Below are 18,556 nucleotides of genomic sequence, written 5' to 3' on the forward strand. Positions count from 1 at the left end.
GAACACACCAAGACGATTCAACAAGCAGCACAAAAATGGACCTAAACAGACAAATGACTGTTGCTGCTTTAAAAGTTTACACTTAAACTGTAATTCCTGTTCATTTTTAGATTCAGGTATCCAGTTGCTCACAGTATATTGCCAAACAATAAAATGGACAAATAATAAATAATATAAGTCATAAAAGTCAGTGACAGTAGACAGTAAAGTCAGTCAAGCCAGTAAAAAATGAGCACAATTGCACATTGTTAAATAAAAAAGCTAAAGTAAAGTATAAATAAATAAGCCAATATTACAGGAGGGGGGGTGCTGGAGACAGAGAGAAAGCCACTGCCCTTAACTGAGTTGTTGTACAGTCTGATAGCTCTGGGGACAAAGGATCCCCTGTAATGCCTCAACCGTCCTGATGTTCTCAGCTGTCATGTTACCTCCCAGCAGACTGCAGCATAAAACAGCACACTTGCCGTCACTGACTGGCAAAACATTTACAACGTTTCACTGCAGACATCGGAGGACCTGAGGAAAACTAGCCAGCTGTATTCAGGAACCGGTCCAGTTTGTTGTCTAGGGGCGCACCTAGGTATTTATAGGATTGCACCACCTTTCCTTAAATGCTGACTGGGTGAAGTGGGGGCTTAGCTCTGTGAAAGTCCATGACCATCTCCTTGGTCTTGGAGATGTTCTTCTCACTCCAGTCACTAAAGGCTCAGGAGGTCTCTGTACCAAAATAGCACCGTTAGAGTGTTTCTGGATGTGGTAGGAGTTCTATTTAAAGTCCGGTGTGTACAGAGTGAACAGGAACGGAGACAGAACAGTCCTCTGTGGAGCCCGTGTGCTGCTCACCACCGTCCCAGAGACACATTTCCCCATCCTGACAAACTGTGGTCACTCAGGAAACTGACTGTCCCTTAAGATTCTCCAGATCAAGACCTACAAGTAATTTCTTCTTAGTGGGTCTTTCAGTGCTGTGATTTAATCTGGCTCTTCTTATTGATTTGGTAGTGAGTGCAGATGCTCCCTCAGGTGAGTAATTGAAGGGGTCCTTTGTTTAGTCACCTTTTTCATATTTCTATTTCTTGTTTTCATACGCACATTTGCATGACAGGCCACCGGTTAGAGAAGAGTTATCTCACACTGAGATGGTGTGTGGATAGGCCACGTTGTAAGGACATGAAATATCTCTGTCTGAGAATGCAAAGTAGAAAAAGGCACTAACTGAGCTAAAAGCATTTGCATATACAGCAGCAGCCTTGTGATTTAACCCAATAAATGTGATGTCTTTTGTCCTTGGCTGGAGCTTAAAAGCCTATCCACAGAAGATTATTTGGTGGGAACTGTACGTTTGTCTAATATGCTAAATGTAATGCCATAAACTGTCAAAGATGCTTTGCAGGACTGGGCTGCATCGTGGGAAGAAAGCAGAGGAAAGCATAGGGGAGCTTTTCTCAAGCCTGTTACCTGACAGTTAAGGACTAGTCAGACTGACACAATGACAGTTTGAGGTTTGAGCACGTTTCCGTTTGACTCAGTGACCAGCCGAGTAGAGCACTACAACATGGCCAGAAGACCGGCTCATGATTGGCAGGTATCCTAAAAGTAAATAGACTCCCTCTGGATCCTTTGACAGTACTTGAACTCACGCTCACATATTTTAACAGGCAACATTGCTGTGAGCCCTCTGACCATTTTCTGTAGGTTTGGACTCACTGAACAAAACAAAACTTCTGCACGCAGTTAGTGATGGGTGTTCATTACCCCCACAAATGAGAGTGTTTCCCACTTTGGGAAGTGTCTTCCATTCTAACCTTGGGACTTGCAGCTCATACTCAGATGTTCCTGTACACATTGTCACCCACTTGGTTATGACGCCCCATGTACGCTCTTCTTGCCTGCATCTTACACCCTGCATTGTTTCAGGAGTATCTTTGCACAGTCTGAACCCTGGGGGCCACAGTTTCCCTAACCCGGGCGAGGGGAACATTGAAGTTTTGGCTCTGCTTCATACAGGGTCTTTGTCTTAGTCTGACCCCGCCTTGGGAGATCCTACGAGGGGCTATAGGCCCCGACAACACAGCTCCCAGGTTCACAGGGGCGCACAAACTCCCCCACCACGATAAGGTGGCGATTCATTGGTGGAGTCAAATTTGGACTCATCAGATCAAAGTACAGATTTCCACTGGTCTAATGGCTCAAGGCCCAAGTAATTCTCCTCTTCTTGTTGTCCTTCCTGAGTAGTGGCTTCTTTGCAGCAATTCGACCATGAAGGCCTGAGTCCCACAGTCTGCTCTGAACAGCTGATGCTGAGAAGTGTCTGCTACTTGAACTCTGTGAAGCAGTTATGTGGCTCTAATCTGAGGTGCTGCTAATTTACAATTTCTAAAGCTGATAACTCTAATGAGCTTATCCTCTGCAGCAGAGGAAACTCTTTGTCTTCCTTTCCTGTGGCAGTCCTTCATCATAGCGTTTGATGTTTTTCGCAACTGCACTTACAGATACATTCAAAATGTTCCAGATTAGCTGACCTTCACGTCTTAAAGTAATGATGGAGTGACCTTTCCCTTTAGTTAGTTGAGTGGTTCATGCCATAATATGCATTAGAACAGAAGTGGAATAGGAATATGCACTATATAACTGTGTAACTGAGTACCAACTTCCTCTGCTAAACACAACTGATGGTTTCAAATGCATTAAGATGACAGGAAATTCTACAAATTAACTCTTGACAAGGCACATATGTTAAGTGAAAACCATTCCAGGTGACGACCTCGTGAAGCTGATTAAGAGAACGCCAAGAGTGTGCAAAGCTGTCATCATAACAAAAAGGTGGCTACTTTAAAGAGTCTAAAACATATATACAAACATATTCTGGTCTGTTTAACACTTCTTTGTTTACTACATAATTACATATGTGTTCCTCCATAGTTCTGATGCCTTCAACACTCATCTACAATGTAGAAAATAATGAAAATAAAGAAAAAACATGAATGAGAGGGTGTGTCCAAACTTTTGACTGGTACTGTGTGTGTGTGTGTGTGTGTATATATATATATATATATATATATATATATATATATATATATATATAATAATAATACACTGTTGCCCATAAAGTTGGAATCAAATGTTTTTTTTTTACCTCTTCTCATGAAATGATTGTGACAATGTGATTTATTCTTGATAAATAAAGTGTATATCTTCTCAACTTTATTGATCAAACTCTTCCAAACACTTCACAGTGAAACTTAAACCACAATGAACCTTTGCAAACTGTGGATTCAGGCTTTAACAAAATTGGGGGTATTGAACAATTAACAATTAACAATTAGCAACAGTGTATATATATATGTAACCCGACAGTGGCTCTCAAAGACCACACCTGAAACAGTGAAAACACCTGGATTTATGGAATGAAGACATATAGCATTAGTCCTTTGGGGACCATGAATGCAGCAAATTTAATTCAATACTTTTAGCTTCGTCAAGTTTTGAACTTATGGCTCTATATGTCCGGGGGATCATGAAAAAGGTTAATAATTATCCTCTCAACCACTTTCACCATGGCACTTGTACATGGCTATGTGGTCAGAAGTGGCTCAAATACTTTGCTCAGGAACACAGGAGTGGACAGACGAATGGAAGAATGCAGTTTCACAGTGTAACACCATCAAATACTATTGATCTGAATGCAGGCAGAATGGTCTAGTGCTTTAAGTGATTGCAAGTATTCGTTTCCTGTAACAACCACATTTGTTGTGCTACAGCAACACAGTGAACCTGCTCAAGAAAGCACTTTGCAACTATAAGTCAACACAAAGAGAAAATGGTACACCTTACTACCTGTGAAAATTAAACAACAAATCAGATGAAATGTACTGTAACCTAGGTTAAATCACAAAAATTTTCCTTTGTAATATCTTGAATATTACTACATTAATAGCTAGCACTGTAAGCTCAGTGGAGGTGAGATATAAAGATAGAGAAGAGCATTGAACAACTCTCTGGCTAATGTGCAGTGTTTCTATTTATCATCCTTTTTTTAAAAACAAATATTAATACATCAATATATCAGAATATAAGCACGTTTCAGAGTAAAATTTAGTTTCCATGTACAAATAAAACACTATGTTGTCACAGAATAAAGAGAAGAAACTGTAGCAGACTTACGTAGGGAGTGCCACTCGTCCTGCCTTATTGTCTTGGTGACGTTGTAGGAGAGATTTTTGGGTATCGTAGCAGAGGAGTAGTGATACTTAATGTAAGTGCACCTTGCGATGGAACCTGCAGAGAGTAAAACAAAAAGATGCTCCTGTTTATTACAAGAAAAAAAACAACACTGACTCATGCATTATTACATCAGATCCACAGGACTGAACAGAACGTTGTTCCACAACGTGATGTTTTAGCTGGAGAGGCTGCGTCTGCAGTTAAACGGTGGCAAATCACTCCTCTTTTCTAAAACGCTGGCAATCTGCCATTTGAGACTCTATTGAGTCAATGCTGACGGACGCTTTCAACATATATTTCTATTACCTGCAACTTTGACACAATGGCTGTCGGAGTTCTTCAAAAGCTATTAAGTAATGAGTCAAGGGAACCATTCACTGGATAATTATAAATGTCTCTGAGTGTCCCTGATGATGTGTCTTGGGTTTCTAGATGAAATGTTTCACTGCCAGTGCTTGCTTGTGGCTGGTCCCCATTCATCCTAAACTTAAGTCTGGTATTTGTCTCCACCTGGACCAGTGCCAGCCCTGCGTCCTGCACCCGTGCATACACACACACACACACACATGGCATAAACCAGAAAACTCAAGAGACCACAACTGCTGACAATGGTAATTACCAATTCATGACTATCTCTTTATCTGTGGTGCATCGGCACCCCGTTGCTCACACAGACTGATCCTCCCCACAGAGAGCACTGAGTGTTAGATAGCAGGGATACATGCGTGTGCATTATGCTGAGAAAAAAGATCCGTCAATAGCTTGTCTGACAATTGAGGATCTCAGATGGGCTGGGAGTTCAACATCGATAAGTGATTTCACTATTGATCTGCTAAATTTGCAGAATAGCAGAACCCCTGTTTAAAAGGGGTAAAGATCTGTATCTATCTGTATCTCTTTCCTGAGCGACCTTTTGCAAGTGCAGTGATTCACAACTTGCGAAAAAAGTATTATGTCGACTGTTTTATGCTGCCATTGTCTGCTGACTCCTCACGCTTCTTAACTGGCCAGTAGGGGCCGCAAGTGGTCAACAATTTCAGTTTGACGTCATGGACCAAAAGGCATTGGGCTAGGTTTAAAACAAGCGTCCCGGTCTAATGTTCTGCTCCTGTTTTGATGTGCTCCATGTCCGACTGTCTATGTTCTTTTTTTAGACAAAGAAGCAGGAAGAATGGTATCACAGGTCATTTCATCCATTTCATACAATCCACCGAATGAAGGGCTTGGAGGCTCAGGTTTATATCAAGTCCTTGTAATCGCGTTTCTACCAGCAATAAACAGTATTTTACACAGATACCACTCCTTCTTAACAACCACATCCTGTCTTACTACGCCGAGATACAGGACCGTAACATCATTAGGGATTACATATCCCAAAATGTTTTATTGGATTAAACATATTTTTTCCCAAAATATTTGAATTTTGAACATGTCCAAAAGATATGGGAGTGGTTGACGTTCACGTGCCTGCACGGTCTCCAGTCCTGCTGTTGTGACTGAGATTGGTTTCTTTTACTATGAGGATTACAATTTTTCCACCCAATTCTCTCCACTTCTTCGAGCCCATGGATGAATGTTGTGTGCTCCACAGTGAACGCCAGTCTTCCTCTGATACTTCTATATCTAGTTCTTTTTAACCGTGGTATAGGAAATGGTTTGCTTGCTGCTCTGTTTCTATGCTTGAGTCACAATATCTATCATGGTATTGCCCACCTTAGATATTTCTGGTTCTTTTTTCATAGCAATCTTGTCTGTCTTGGAAGTATTTGAGGAAATCTTTGTTTTTGTGTTTCCTGAGTTAATGTGCTTGCTTCTATTATGCCTTTATTCCACTACTGCCTGAATCCAAAATCACAGATTTAAATGTGGGATCTAGGGAAGGCCAAATTAATATTATGACGTCTCTTTTACAACTGTCACAGAAATTCAGCGTTTGTTTGACTATTTTATTATTTATCTCCTAATACTGCTTGAATTTAGAAAGTTTCTATATTAATTTCTTGGTATAAATGACAGTATTCACAAACTTGGATTCACTTGAGCTGCGCAAGGATATGACCTCATATTAGTTAAAGACGGACATTAACTTTAATCACGTGCTAAAACCATGTGCTTAAAATCCAGATTAAAGGCCGACACCGCCTGACGACTCTGAATATTCATTTTCACAAGTTTCTTTTCTACTACCATTCCCACACATTCAATTGCTTTATCCTACATTTAACTTTTGTCTGATTTCTTGGTTAGTTAGTAAATAATTCAATGAGTCTTTGTTACATTCCATTTATAACCCAAGTACTGATTGCTACTAGGTAGGAAAAAATTCTATTAGCAACAACATAATCTGCGAACAGGCCAATTCTGTGTTCTTGTGTTCTGATATGATCCCCTTACAAACTTTTACTCAGCTGTTTCTGGTTAAACAAAAAGGATCTTACGGGTCTGTCTCTTGAAACTCTCCACAGTTGTGTTAAGCTTTGCATTTAAAATCATACTGAACTACCAGGAGATGCATTAACATTGACCAGAGTAACCATATAATTATCTATTTTACATGCTGCTATTACATATCCTCACTCATTATCACTTATTTCTTTAAAATTGACAAAATGTAATATTAATACAACACTCCTGTATTTGGGACCATACAGACAGTACTGACAGTATTCCATATCTGAATTTTTTCAATTTATTATACTCTTGCTGTGAGAGATGTGTTGCCTATAAATGTGTTACTGGAATTTATCACTCTTTCATTTTAACTAGTATTTTTCATGTTTAAATGGATTATTTAAGCCGTTGACATTTAAGGATGCTATCTTCACGGAGTTACACTGTGTTATCTGTGTGGAGAAAAGCACTAGCATTGCCAGAACGCTGGCATGGAACAAAAGGAACAAATAAAACTTTTTATGCCTATGATAACGGTTGTAGCATCCATAGTCCAACATCTTGAAGAAAAAAATTCCAGACCCCCAAAAGTCACATTCAGGCAAAATCAAAGCATTCCTACTGGTTTGATTACATCATCCCTTTATCTGAAGAACTTTCAAATCCTCCTAGTTTCTCCTTGATGCATTACTTTCCAGACCCCTTCCTGATGCTGCCATTGCATAACCTCATAGAAGCCTTGAATCCTGTGCCACCATCACAGGAGCCTGCATCACCTCCATGAATCCACGTCTCTCCGATTCCTTCTTCAACTCCTGCACATCATTGTATGTCCAGTTCTCTGTATTCCAGTGACTCTGTATCCTGTAAATGATGTCTGGAGTCAGATATCTTTCTACTTCAAGACTCCTGCAAAGCAAAATTATATTCCCTCCTTTTTTGAACCATCCCTAATAACGACGGTGAAATGAAAATTTTGTTTCCAAGATGAATTTTCTTCTTTCATGCCTCATTCAAAATTCTCTCCTTTGTAGAAACTTCAAGAAAATTCATGATTATGGGCAGGGCTCCATCTGCAGGTTCCTATACCAGTCAAGGCACTCTTTGAATTTGCAGATGAGAATCGTCCTGTAGAGAAGGTTCACATCTGAACAGGTTTTCCATAAACTTGATTACAAACTCACCCTCTACCCCCTACTGTGGATGTTATTTCTCCTCGACCTGGATTTCCAATTCAGTGAGTTTTGTTGTTTCAGGGAGAGGATGAGAGCATTGTTTGCCTTCAGATCCTGTTTTTCAGGCTTCTCGATTTGCGATTCTGCCTCATCCACTCTTTCACCCTGCTGCTCGGTGGCTAATGAAGTCAGTCTATGATTTATTTCTTGTATGACACTATTCAAGTCCTTTTTCATTTTGCTCCACAGACCTTCTCAAAATGTGTGAAAATCACATTCATTTCTGATTTCAACTCTCTTATCTCTTCACTGATACTGTCTAGGCCCAAGCGAATCTTGGCATCCCAGCCAGGTTGGCCTTTATTTTCTTCGCAGCAGCTATCTTTTCAGGCTCGCAGGTAACAAGTGTCTTCTTTCATTTCACCTTTCCTTCTCCTTTACATCTGCCTCTCCACCCGACTCTTTCAGTATTTTTATCTAAAAGTTTTCTGAGAAGATTTTGCATTAACCTATTGGCAGCTCTGATGTCACACAGCCTATTCCATCCATCCATCTATCCATCCATCTTCTGCCGCTTATCCGGAGTTGGGTCGCGGAGGCAACAGTCTCAGCAGAGATGCCCAGACTTCCCTATCAGCCTATTCCACCATTGCTTAACCTGTTGTCTCCTAATAAATTCAGTGTAATGTACAGTACAGTAGTATGTTAGAAACCTGGCCATAGAGTAAAACAGGTTCTGTGATGGGTTTGACCAGTGAGTAACGGACGGTAGCCATATATCCATGCGCTGATCTTAAAATAAGTTAAAAACAATATGACATAATCAAAAACAACAACCAGATAAGTGTTGCCAAGCAACAGTTTTTACCCAGAAGATGATCAAAATCTTCTTTGATTTATAGCAGTGACTAACATGACAAAGGCTGGAGAGTGAAGACAAAAGCACATCCTGTGAACCCACAGAGGCTGCTTTTAGAGCGCTTGTATTCATGCCTCAGGTAATCCAGGCTTCCAATTCAAATATTCATAAAGTGATAAGACACCACACACAAAAAAAAAATGGTTGAATGGTGAAAAATGGTTCAAATGCAGCAATCAGCAGCCAAGTCTCCGCCATTTCCAAATATTTACCTGTGAAAAAAGCAATTACATATTCACTTCAAAACAAAGTCATTCGGTCTGGGTCACTGAAGATGTGAACTAACATGAGTCAACAGCTTTGTGCAGCAATGAACAGCCGTTCCTACAGCAGCAGCTACTCGACTCAGTTGTAAGCCTGGCAAACGCACAGGAACATGTTGAGTGTGAAGGAAGCAGAACAAGCAAATCAGAAAAGAAAAATCTGTTTTTTTTATACAACCAGATTACACGGTGGAAAAGCCGACCAGACATGTAAAAATCCAGATGAACCCATGGTTTGCCCATGTCGTGATGCCCTCTCGTAAAGTGCTTTTTTATGTTTTAAAAGTTGGTGAGCATGCTATTATCACAGTCAATAACCAATTATTCAAATTAGATTAAGAAGTCAGCCCAACTGTGAGTCTTCAATAACCCTTTTTTCTTTTCTTCCTCTAAAGCTGAATTAATATAATTTGTTGGCCACCTAAGGGCAGCAGAAACTAAGCTGATTAATAGAGTTGTTACATCAAAGGTATTTCTTTTTTCCAGTACGCATGAAACAACATTAGCATTCATGTAAAATTGTGTTTGTGTCCACCTGATAAGTGGAAGTGAAACGTACAGTAACTGTGCAAAGGCTTTAGGCAGATGTGAAGAAAAGTGGGCAAACAGAAGAAAAATCTAAATCAAACCAATATTTGGTGTAATTTCTTCTAGGTACACTTGTACACTGTTTTTGAAGGAACTCGGCAGGTAGGTTCCTCCAAACATGGATATACAGTACATAGATGTAGGCTGCCTCAAGTCTTTGCATGGTGCATTGCATGATGGACAAGTATCCGCCTGTATTTCTCAGCATTGAGGACACCATTAATCCTGAACAAATCCCCAACTCCATTTGCAGCCTGCAGACACTCATTATTGTACAGCTCTCCAGCCCTTCAGTGAACAAACTGCCTTCTGCTGCAGCCTAGTATTTCAAATTGTGACTGAGTCCGGAGCACCTGCTGCCATTTTTCTGCATCCCAGTTCCTATGGTTTCCATAGTTGAGTAGCTTGGCCATGTTTCCACGTCAGAGGTATGGCTTTTTGACCACTTCTGGCCAGACTTCTCTTGACAGTAGACGGATGTACCTGGATCCCACTGGTTTCTGCTAGCTCTGAGCTGATGGCACTGCTGGACATCTGCCGATGCCAAAGGGAAGTAAACATAATGTGTCTTTTATCAAGTTTCCTTGGCCTACCACTGAGTCTATGGTCCTCAATGTTGCCCATTTCTTTGTGCTTCTTTAAAAGAGCCTGAACAGCACATCTTGAAACCCCAGTCTACTTTGAAGTCTTTGCCTGGGAGAGACCCTGCTGATGCAGTATAACTACCTTGCGTGTCTTGTTGCTGTGCTCAGTCTTGTCATGGTGTATGACCTGTAACATGAAACTGTCCTCCACAGTCTCACCCTGGGAGCAGAGTTTGGCTGTTCCTCACCCAGCTTTAAGCCTCCTACAGCTGATTCTGTTTCAGTTAATGACTGTGTTTCAGTCTACATATGGGATTGATAATCATTAGCACTTGTTTGGTATAATTGGTTAATCACACACCTGACTATGGTCCTACAAAATCCCTGACTTTGTGCAAGTAAGTAAGTATTGAAAATATAGAAATACTGAAAATTACACTTAGTTCAGTTGATAACCTGAACTCAGTATTGAAGCTCGTTAATGACAAACAGTACAATTGATGGAATTAAATCAAAGTATGCAACAACTTTAACATTGAAATAAAGTTAATAGTCAGGTACTCAGGAGCACTGTCCTTTACTGCCTTAGCTTTAACTGCTGCTAAACTGTAATGTCTTGAATTTAAGGATTGCCACAGTTTTACAAAGTTTGATATTTCTGTGAGCACATGATAAAAGTAATAGTAATTAATAAACTGAAACTGAAAAAAGTGGTGCAGTCTCCTAACCTGACGCACCAGGTAGTTTGGGAACACATAACCATCTGGGAAGTTGTCCGTAGAAACTGTTTGTAAAGGGGCAGGCGCATTCAAAAAAATACTGGTCGGGTGATTGGAGAAGCACCATCCTTTGCTCTGCTTTCAATGATGAAATACTCTCCAGTTCAGATATAACTGATGCAGCATCTGTGCTCACCTCTTTAGAAGGCACCATTGTTGTTTCCAACATGTAAACTCCATCCACAGCTTGCAGTGATTGGTTTGAACCACTGTGGTTCAGCCACAAACACATAACCTGGAGCCTGGCAAGATGACTAATTAGACGTAACCATCAATTCCAGAGGAACTCAACTCAGACTTATTTATAGAATATCTTTCATACAGGCATGCAGCCCAAAGTGCTGACAGGGCAGGAATCAAAACTACAAGCAAAAAGTAAAAACAAGAGTAAACAACAATAAATGCACACCAGATCCTAATGACTAAATTCCTCAAACCCTTCATTGGCAACAGTTTGAAAGATACAATGCACACAATGTGCTCATGCAGCAAAAATGAGATATTAAGCTTTTGCTAAATCAACATATTTACTGAGTGGTAATTCCATGCAGGTGGGTATAGTCCAGATAGATGGGGAGCATCTCATGCTGCAAGGATATAGTTGTGTGTGAAGCGGGAGTACAGAACGAGGAAGAGTAGTAATCTGATGCCGGGTTTATGGGATACATTCAATATCCTTCTTCATCAATCACCATCTGCTCCCCTCGGCTTGAAGCCGCAGTGCACTTTGTTTGATTTCCCGACCAGTGAGCACTACATCTCTCTGCTGCTTGACTCTGCAGACAACGCCACAGAGAGGAAGCCTAATCCTAAACCTCAAGGAGACACATTACATTACACAACATTACACCCCTGCACTAAGAAGTGCTCCTTCCAGAACTGAGACTCAGGCCTATAGCTGCTGCTCCGCCAAATGGATTTCTAAATTTCTAACCTTTTACCCAAACTGCCTTTCAGCCCTCTGCAAACAACTCACAACCCACCAGCCACCATTTCCTCTCTGCTACCGACTGTGACTGGAAATGATTACAAAGCAGGGCGTGTGTGCATTTGTGCGTTTGCATACCTGCCCATGTGAGTGCACTGTAGCTACACTGTATGGATACGTGCATAACTCAGATGCTTAAGAGTGGCCGACATTATGGGGGTGCAGTGATGCTTGACCTTTGGTTAATGAAGATGAAGACCTGTGATGTGGACAGGGAGCTTTCTCCAATTGCTGCTGAATTCAACTTTAGCATCATAAAGGAAGACGTTAAAATATGTTAAATGTTTGAAATGTATCATAAGTTTAATTTAATTTCAATATTCGGCACAGACACAGGTCCAGGATGTGTTTAGCCTAGCTTAACACAAAGACTGTAGGAGGGGAGAGACTGCTGGCATATCTACATCAAAATGTAAATATACACCGATGTTTTCTGGAAATACACTGGCCAAATCATACTATAGTTGCCATGCACAGGTATTGTGGAAGGTAATAACTTTTAAATCAGTGGAATTTGACATTAAAAAGGTTGCCACTAAATATAATCTAGAGTTTGGGAGAAACAATGAATGTCAACATACTTTGGAGCAACATTTTAATCATTTCTGAGCTTATTTTCTTCTTCAAGGGAAAATAAAATGAAGCAATGTAGGAGTTTTAATTGTTAGTATTCAATTGTTAAAGTCTATTCACAAATTTGTACTTTTCAATCTGTACTTTTTGTTTTAAAAAGGGACAGACTATTTAATTTAATTGTATTTTATTGTGTCTAAGTTTCTGTTCAATTTTGTATTTTAATATTTTGTATTGTTGTGACTTGACCTCTGTACTGCACTCTGGCACAACAATTTCCTCCGGGATAAATAAAGTCGGTCTTATTCTTATTCTTAGTCACACAGTTGGTCTTACTACTGGAAATGTAGCTATGCTACATAGAAGCCGCTGGGAAATGTAGGGGAAAAAAAGCATTGCTACTCCCCAATAATGCAACCTAGTCTCAAATCCAGCCAACAGACAGATGGCTTTTATTAATATGTTTTTGTTAGTGTTCTTGGTAAACATGTAAATGAGTTAACTTTGCATTTTGCCCAGTTGTTCCCAGTTTTGGGCCTTTGGTGAAGAAACTAAGGTCCAAACATGTTCATTGGTTTAAGATGGTTGCACAACCAGATTGTAGCCACAAGAATGTAGCAACACACACCATGTTTGTTACATTTACTCATGTTACGGTAACAAAATCATTTTGTGTGCATCTGTACATTTATGAATTAAAAATAAAAATTGTAATTTCAATTTTACTAAAGATTTTTTTTCCAAGTCCCATCAATTAAAACAAAAAGTCTGCAAGCCAAATCAGCAGGTGTAACAGAGAAGAAGCTGATGGTGTCTGTGGCTGCTGCAGAGCTGCAGAGAGAAACTCCATGTGCACAGAGGTGACACTACACTCAGCTGACACTCCAGAAAACTTCATATTCTTAATGTAATTCTTAATGTGCATTCACTGGCCAAGTGTCAGGGGGTGTGAGAGGTGAGGTTGCACCTGGGCTGGGGCTAGCAGTTTGTGAACAACACAACAATGTGCAATCAATCAGGGATTTATCAGCCTTATTTAATGATTGATTTAATGCACCAAGCAAGTGACAAACAAATTAAACATACTAATGATGTTGCATGACTAACATGACTAAGATGCGACTTCTGCTGAAGACCTTTCACCTCCAGTAAGGGATATGAGGGCTTTCTGCTTTTTTCCCTGTCCCATGTTGTAAATGCCAGCTCAAATTGTTGAAAACTACGAGGAGTGCAGTTGAGGACCGGAGACGCTGAGTGGACTGGTTATGTTAAGCGGCGGCACAAGTGAACTGAATAAGCAGAGAAGCTGAACCTGGAGCAGATTGAGGGGGGATATTGCACAAGACTCGCAAAATGCAGACACATGAGTACAACAACAAAATTCACTGGTGTGTGTTTAACTATTTCCAGATGACAACTTACAATCTGCAGTTGGCTGCAACTAAGCGCTTCACGGCCTCTTATCGACACATGAACACAAGAAAGCAGGGGACCTTTCAAATGTGGAAAATGAGGTACGGTTACTGTGAAAGATGTTTCTCACGTCGTCTAAACAAATGCAGAAAAAAAAAAAGACAAACATTTGAACAGAGATCATAATTTGTGCTTTAATGTGTGCTGTACTGAGATTTGGAAACATCCCCAATGGAAACCTGAGCCAGCTGCCGCGGCCTGTTTCATCCGTGCCCATGCAGATAGGATAGACTCTCTGCCCTCTGCCAGATGGGAGGTCGTGCTACAGCCCAAGCCCTGCATGGCCTCATTTTTGTGTGACCCATTTCATCTTTCCCTGCTCCCACACCCAGAGCCACGGGATTAGAAGAGAGAGCGAGCAAGGAGGCAGCACAGCCATCCTGATGCTGAAGCTAGAGGGGTCGGACTATAGCCTGTATTCACACACCAGCTGTCTGTTGTTGTTGTTTTTTTTTACCTCTACCTACATCATGTGTGTGTGTGTGTGTGTGTGTGTGTGTTCTGAATAGGCCAATAAACATTTAGGGGATCTTAAAATGACACAGAATACTAAGAAACTAAGATTTATGACCCGCAATTCCAAGGTTGGAAACCGCTCCTCTATAGCAGTGGTATTTAGCCAGTGTTGATTTTAATTCTGAGAGTTGTGCCTCAAATCAAAATTTAGTTGGAGCTGCTTGAAATACATTGGAAATAATACTTAATTACAAATACACAAACAGGGTTCAATTTTTTCTGTCTTTGTTTCTTTCCCTTACAGCAGAGGCCCATCCATGGTATCATTAGAATCGCCATTCTGTGCCTGTCTCATTAAGTCATACCAGCCTCGTCCACAAAGTCTTACAGTCATTTCACTGTTTTTTTTCTCATTAAAACGCAGCCGTTCAGAGTTATTCCAGGGAGTTTCCTGAGTTCTCATCAGCAGCGTTGGCTTAAAATGATTAGAAGGTAGATGAGCTCGTCACAGCATGATAACTCTTAATGTTTAACTGGCCTTAATCTGCCTCACACGAGTCAAAAGGACCCGCTTCTTCAGCGACAACCATTTAAAGAGAAGAAAACCTGGTGGGTTTTTTTTTTCCTCCTGTGAAGCTCGCAGCACATTTAGCAGCACTACATGGTAAATGGTCTGCACTTGTGTGACGCCTTTCTAGACCTTTCCACCACTCAAAGCACTTTTACATTACATTTACATTCACGGTTTCATACGGCTTTCACACAGAAGGCATCTGAGGATTGGGAAATGTCATTTTTGATACATTTTTTGTGACTTTGGCTCTAAATTGGGAGACATCGTAGCTGTTGTGAATCAAAGCTGACCGAAGCTGGTGTCCTCTGTGGAGGAGTTTTCCAGAGCCACCTTTCTAGTTCAATTCCACGAGGGCGCACACAATCGGAGGTATGATCTAGTGGTCACGTGCATTCTTCTCGACAACACACCAGCATGAAGAGCCCCTAAGACTCTGATTAGTGTGTAATCATCGCTGATCAAACAGTGAGGTCAGCTCTAACCTCTTGCACCTCTATATCCTCGATTTGAAGGTCCAGGGGCTGCATTTCAGTTTGGGTCACAGCCCCTCCACCAGCCACGTGTAACAGGAGGTCCTAAATCTGTCCCTAGGCTTTGGTGAGGTCGAGTATTGATGGACTGATTGCAGAATTGCTCTGCTCCCTAACCCCCCACCCCGAGTCTTCCATCTGCTTCACCCCATAGAGGATGAAAATAAGGCACAGGGGGAGTGAAGAGGAGCAGTAGTTGTGATATTTCTGTCTCGACCAAAGGCTTTCAAACTGTGAGGTAAAGGGGAGTGACAGGGAAAGGTGTGGGCGTGGAATTAAGTCATTTTGTACCTTTGATGAATACACATTTATTGGGGCATCAACACCCCCCAATGTGGGGCACCGAGGCCAAAACCAATGGTGCAATGATAGCAAGTGAAAAAATGAACAATTAGGATTCATTGTTAAAACATTTGATTGACTGACATTCAAGCAAGCATTCGGCTGAAAACGGAAGGCGTTTCATATTATTCAAGACTACGATGTGCTAAAATAGGTAGACCTCAATGAAATATGGAGTAAAAAAAATTGTAATCACATAAAAAAGTATCTAAAAATAACAAACAACGTCATAAATCAGATTTGTTGCATCTTAATCGGGGCTGCAGAAATCAGTTCTCTAAAATAAAGCAGACTGCCCAGATGAAGTTATGACCTGACATCCTGCATTAATCGTACCGTCTCATTCCAAGTCGCCAGCGTTTCTGTTGCTAGTGGTGCTTTTTTATGCTCTAAACCCGGTTAAATGTTCTACTCCCATTCTTATCTTTTGCTATTCCTCTTCCTCCTTTAATGATAATGGTACTGATAACACAAAATGTAGTTTATTTGCTGCGTTGGAGTCGAGGCTCAGTGGATTAGAAGCACGGCTCTGCACATGAGTGCCCCAGGCCTGAACATCGGTAAATTTTAAGACACGCATGTAGAACTACTTACACAATGTTAAACCGCCTGTGCTTATCACAGAGCGTTAACCTGTTAGCCAGCAGGTTAGCTGTGAATATTCACGTTAAGGGTACATTACACGTGTATTCGCAGAAGTGGGAGAAAACTTGCAATGCTGTTGATGTCAAGCGGGGTGACGGAGCCACTGGGGAAGGTGAATTTATTTGCTGCATTATCGCAAATCTTACACAGCAGCGTCACAGACAAGAGTCCTGATTTATCCAGCTTTCACTTGTCAGTTAAGAGTAAACCCCTCCTCTAGGCAAGATCAAGGATCAACACTAATAGTAAAATACTAACAATATGTGTATCATGCCTGTGTGTTCAGATTTGCTTGAGATTAAATTGATGCAAATTGCATCAATCAAGTTAAAGTCCCCTTAACAGCCTCCATGATCTCAAACTGAGCAGCCAATTCACAATAACTAACTCTGTGTTGTTGCACCTGCAGAGCAAGAATCATAGCACTGCCAGTGCCGTGGATCCCCCATAATGCCCCTTCTGAATTTAACGAACCGCACAGCTTGTCTGGCTGTTGTGCCTTTAAAAGAAAGTTGCAGATTTCCTCTTTTAAACCATCATCACGATCTTTCCCCAACCTTAAAAATGTATATCCTTAAACCCAACACCTCTATAATGTTGATCAGCCTTTTTACACTGTTTATCATTGATTACCAAAGAAAGGAAAGAGCCAGGAGATGTAATGATAGTGAATAATACACCCCTGTCTTGACTGCTATTGAGGAGACTTATATTTTATTATTATTAGAGAGACAATTCGGTACCAGTGACAGTTTTTTTTAAGCAAAATGTAATTTGAATGGATAGAATGAATCTACAGTCTGACGGTCACTAGAGACGAGCTGCACCTTTACATTCCAGCCACAGAAAGCAGGAAGGATTCGAAATTTTGCTTAGTTCAGCTATTAAGTTTAGTCAATTATTCTCCAGGAGTAGCTGAAATCCCTCTGCGTTTGAGTTCATTTTGATTCGTGGTCCTCGAGGAGCTGCAAGGTTGTGACAGATTCTTTAAGGCCCTTTTAAAATATCAAATGCCCGAGAGACCTTCGTCTAATCCTTTGTTGTGACTGGCACCCCTATTACTGTCAGCAAGTTCCTTACGGAGTCTGCAGTGACTCAGTAAGTTAACATAGTAGCTGTTATTTTAATTTGAGCACCATTTTATTTCTTCTCAATGTGACTTGACAGCAAGGCCTGCTGCTTTCATGGAAACAAATTACTCATTGAACGCAGCATGTTTTGATAACCTTGGAGGAGCAGAGATGCTGGTGAAGCAAATCTCCCCCACGGCTGTTTATATTTGACAGAAAGAGTTTGCTTTTTAAGACTTTGTCTAATTCATAATTCTAACAAAGCACATCATATTATTGACAGAGAGAAGACCTTTGATGCTTTAGATGAATAACATGAATATTTTGGAAGCGATGTGTTTGCAACAGATTTTTGACTTTTGCAAGTAAAAGTCACAAAACCACAAGATGTAGCACAGGCTCAAGTACAAACCTGATTTTTAGACGACTATTCCATGATCAGATTTTGGCAAAACGGTTATTGATCAACTGTTTATCAGACTGGTCTCGATCTTATGTAATTTGATGTTTTTTTGTTTAACTTTAATTTTTTACTTTCCACACGTCATTTCAGGCCACTTAGTCATTACTGACTTATATTGCACAGAGGCAGAGTGTCTATTTACATGCAAATGTCATAGAGAAACATTACAAATGTAGCAACAAAGTGTGTGTAGGTACACTTTGTAGGTGAATGGATGAACACAGGACTTTGGCAGTACAGATTCATCTCCTGCATGAAACCGAAAATCATTAGTTATTATTGTAACTGATGTAACTTCTGTCATGTATCTAACATGACTTCACTTGAGTAGTCGCGTGACTCACTAACATACTTATTTTAGCCAAAACCATAATCTTTTCCTAAAGCTAACCAGGTCATTGTTGTGCATAGTGTTTGTACCTATAGCTTGGTGCCTAAACCCAACGAAATGTCAATCATCACCTAACATTTTTCTCAGCAAGCTTCACTTTAAAGTGTAACCAGGTGTCGTTTGTGCTC

At 40.6% G+C, this 18,556-nt stretch overlaps 1 protein-coding gene across 1 annotated transcript in view; it reads right to left on the reverse strand.

The window, feature by feature from the left end:
• The window catches only part of tmem178bb (transmembrane protein 178Bb), an 82,708-nt gene that overhangs the window by 27,796 nt on the left and 36,356 nt on the right, over positions 1–18,556 (reverse strand). Inside the window, exon 2 of the mRNA XM_070854078.1 lies at positions 4,165–4,278. Within this exon, the coding sequence (XP_070710179.1) occupies positions 4,165–4,278 (114 nt within the window). The remainder of the gene's footprint in view (positions 1–4,164; positions 4,279–18,556) is intronic.

This window comes from Pempheris klunzingeri, chromosome 22 (genome assembly GCF_042242105.1).
Source record: "Pempheris klunzingeri isolate RE-2024b chromosome 22, fPemKlu1.hap1, whole genome shotgun sequence".
In the NCBI taxonomy this organism is placed as follows: domain Eukaryota; kingdom Metazoa; phylum Chordata; class Actinopteri; order Acropomatiformes; family Pempheridae; genus Pempheris; species Pempheris klunzingeri.